Genomic DNA, 2,444 nt, shown 5'->3' with positions numbered 1-2,444 from the left:
GAGAATCTTCCCCCGGAGGCTCCTCTATTCGACGATTCGAATGAGCTCATTAATGAGATGAAGACTAGACAAGTCACCAAGTGGAAGCGTTGGACCTCTATCTGGTGTGATCTACGTGAGAAAGTTCGTATGGCTACATTATCTAGGAGACGATTATTCGATCTTCGTCCGGGTCAGAAGGTCCTACTCTGGACAAGGAAGCCTGGAAAGTTCATTGGTTGGAGCTGGGAGGGTCCCTATCCGGTTGTTGAGACACGCGGAAGTGTCACCACTATTCGTCGCAACGATGTAGATTTCAAGGCTGCAACTACTAACCTGAAGCCCTTCCACGCGTATGATGATGGCGATGATGATGTATGTCCTGACGATGTCGTGGAAGAGCCCCCTCAACCTGATGCGAACGATAGTCCCGGAGCTGACTCTCCACAGACTACTACAAGTCCTGCAAATGCTCCTACTGGTGATATAGAGGAGCATACCTCCCAATTAGATCAACAACCCGACGATGACAGGATCTTTGAGATTGGTTCGATAAGGGTATTTGTGGATCCCGGTCATCGCTACTTCCCCTACACCTCAATTGCAGGTTACATCGTTAACTGCGACGAGAATGCTGTTACTATTATCCCTTTTGTTGACCCTACTAACCGTATGATTGAAGCTGACCGATTAGTTGACGAACCTGCAGTTCTGAGTAGTGAGACGATGGATATTCCAAGAACGACTCTACGCGATATCGTCTGCCTCAAGTATAGAGTACCTCCTACTCGTAATATGCTTCGTCAACTCCGTCTAGCGGCGGCGGCAGTGTAGCGATCGCTTCGCTCCGCTAGGCAGTTTCATGTCGACTTGTTGAAACGGCTGAAACGGCTAGGCGTCGAATTCGTTCTCTTTTGCAGTTCTATGATCATATTGCTTTGTTACACTCGCTACTTTCGTCCTTGTCGACCCCATTAGTCGTCCCTTAGACGTAGGTTGGCTTAGTAAGCACAAGCCTTTGGGACACTAGTGATTGTAAGACGACCGTAGCCATCTTGGCTCAAGATCGTAGTTGGGTTCTTCTCCCTCTTCCCTCATTGATTCTTCAACCCTTCTACCCCAAGGATAACTTAGCGATCTGTCTGCAGAAATGCCCGGTTCTTGTGTTAACAACCAGGTTGGTAATCAGCCAGCTCCGCTACACGATCGAAACGCCACGTTACTTATCGCGATTGCTGTTATGTATGAAAAGGGCAACGGACAAAAGAGCACTCGAAATCCATAACCGCATACAAACTTTATACAAAACAGCATCTGCGATTTCATAATAACACATTTTTCGTAAATAAGAGCGCAGCCGCTCTTTTGACAGTGCGATTTATTTTTGTGCTGTAATGGTTACCTGCGAGTTTTAGTTGTAGAAAACCGCACTTCTGCGGTTCTGTACGTCAAACTACTATTACAGCACATCGCACTTTTTTCTGCTCTTTCTCGTGTGCTGTTTTGTATGGTAGCCCTTCAAATGATACGATAACATATCTCATGAAACGGCTGGGACCGCTCCAGTTGTAACGCTCGGCGAATTTGAGGGCATGGTCAATATGGGGTAGTGGGCTTGGCTTATCAACGTTAACAAACATAAGTCGAGATTCGGTCAGATTAAAAGTGATAAGCGGCTAAATCTTCGTTGGTGTGATAATCGTTGTTCTTTCAGTTGTCAATTCAATACCTAGCAGAGGGTCGCGCGGCCGCTTTTTTCGCGGCGCGCGATTTCGTGCTCTTCGGCGTCTCAACTTGCACGCATACGAAATGTATCTGTTCATAGACTTTAGGGTGATTTTCCCTCCGCGGTGCCTCCCAATGGCCACTACTGATTCTCATGCTTCGATGATTAACTTCCTCGGTGAAGGCTTGAAGTCCGGGGTAACTCCCTCTACCAGCCAGTCTACTATGGCGTTCGAATCTCCCAGTCAGGACAACCTATCCGTCTGGTCACTGTAAGTTGATCGTCATCAGACTTCGATTCACCGTCCCTCCTCAGGTCCCATGAGCCCGAGACCCCCACTAATGTCGACAACGGTTTACACAGTCGCGCCCTCGACACTTGTGGTATATCTTGGGAGACCTTGACCGCGGGTGGCCTACAAGGGCAGAAGTTGAGGGAGTCCCTCCTATTCAACACATGTATCGTCTTTTTCAACGCTGGTTACCATGGCAAGAGATTCATCTACGAGAAGGCACATGAACTCGGTGTGAAAGCTGTCATTATCGACTCCCCTTGCTCGTGGGCGTCGAGCCTCGCCACTGAAGGCGTTATTAGTCATTTTATTGGCCTCGATATGAGCCAAGACTCTGACGCCATTTTTGAGCAAGCTATGAAGCCCTCCGAGAGTTCGAGATGACCAGCGGCATCACCATTAATGGTATCTGTACGCCATTGAGCTGGCGGTCCCTATGGTGGCTCG

General features: G+C 48.3%; 2 protein-coding genes across 2 annotated transcripts in view; both read left to right on the top strand.

Annotated features, from left to right (window-relative positions):
- Positions 1-57: 57 nt before the first annotated feature.
- Positions 58-813, top strand: Pmar_PMAR011806 (hypothetical protein; the record flags this gene model as incomplete). Its single annotated transcript, XM_002773897.1, has 1 exon — positions 58-813. The coding sequence occupies one exon, from the start codon at positions 58-60 to the stop codon at positions 811-813; it is 756 nt and encodes a 251-aa protein (XP_002773943.1).
- Positions 814-1,802: 989 nt separating this feature from the next.
- The window catches only part of Pmar_PMAR011805 (conserved hypothetical protein), a 4,711-nt gene continuing 4,069 nt past the window's right edge, over positions 1,803-2,444 (top strand). The window contains exon 1 of the mRNA XM_002773895.1: positions 1,803-1,976. Within this exon, the coding sequence (XP_002773941.1) occupies positions 1,840-1,976 (137 nt within the window). The 5' untranslated portion in view covers positions 1,803-1,839. The remainder of the gene's footprint in view (positions 1,977-2,444) is intronic.

Source organism: Perkinsus marinus (genome assembly GCF_000006405.1).
Source record: "Perkinsus marinus ATCC 50983 genomic scaffold scf_1104296958712, whole genome shotgun sequence".
NCBI classification, from domain to species: Eukaryota; Perkinsozoa; order Perkinsida; family Perkinsidae; genus Perkinsus; species Perkinsus marinus.
The sequence above is the reverse complement of the archived record's forward strand: the minus strand, read 5'-3'. Positions and strand labels throughout refer to the sequence as shown.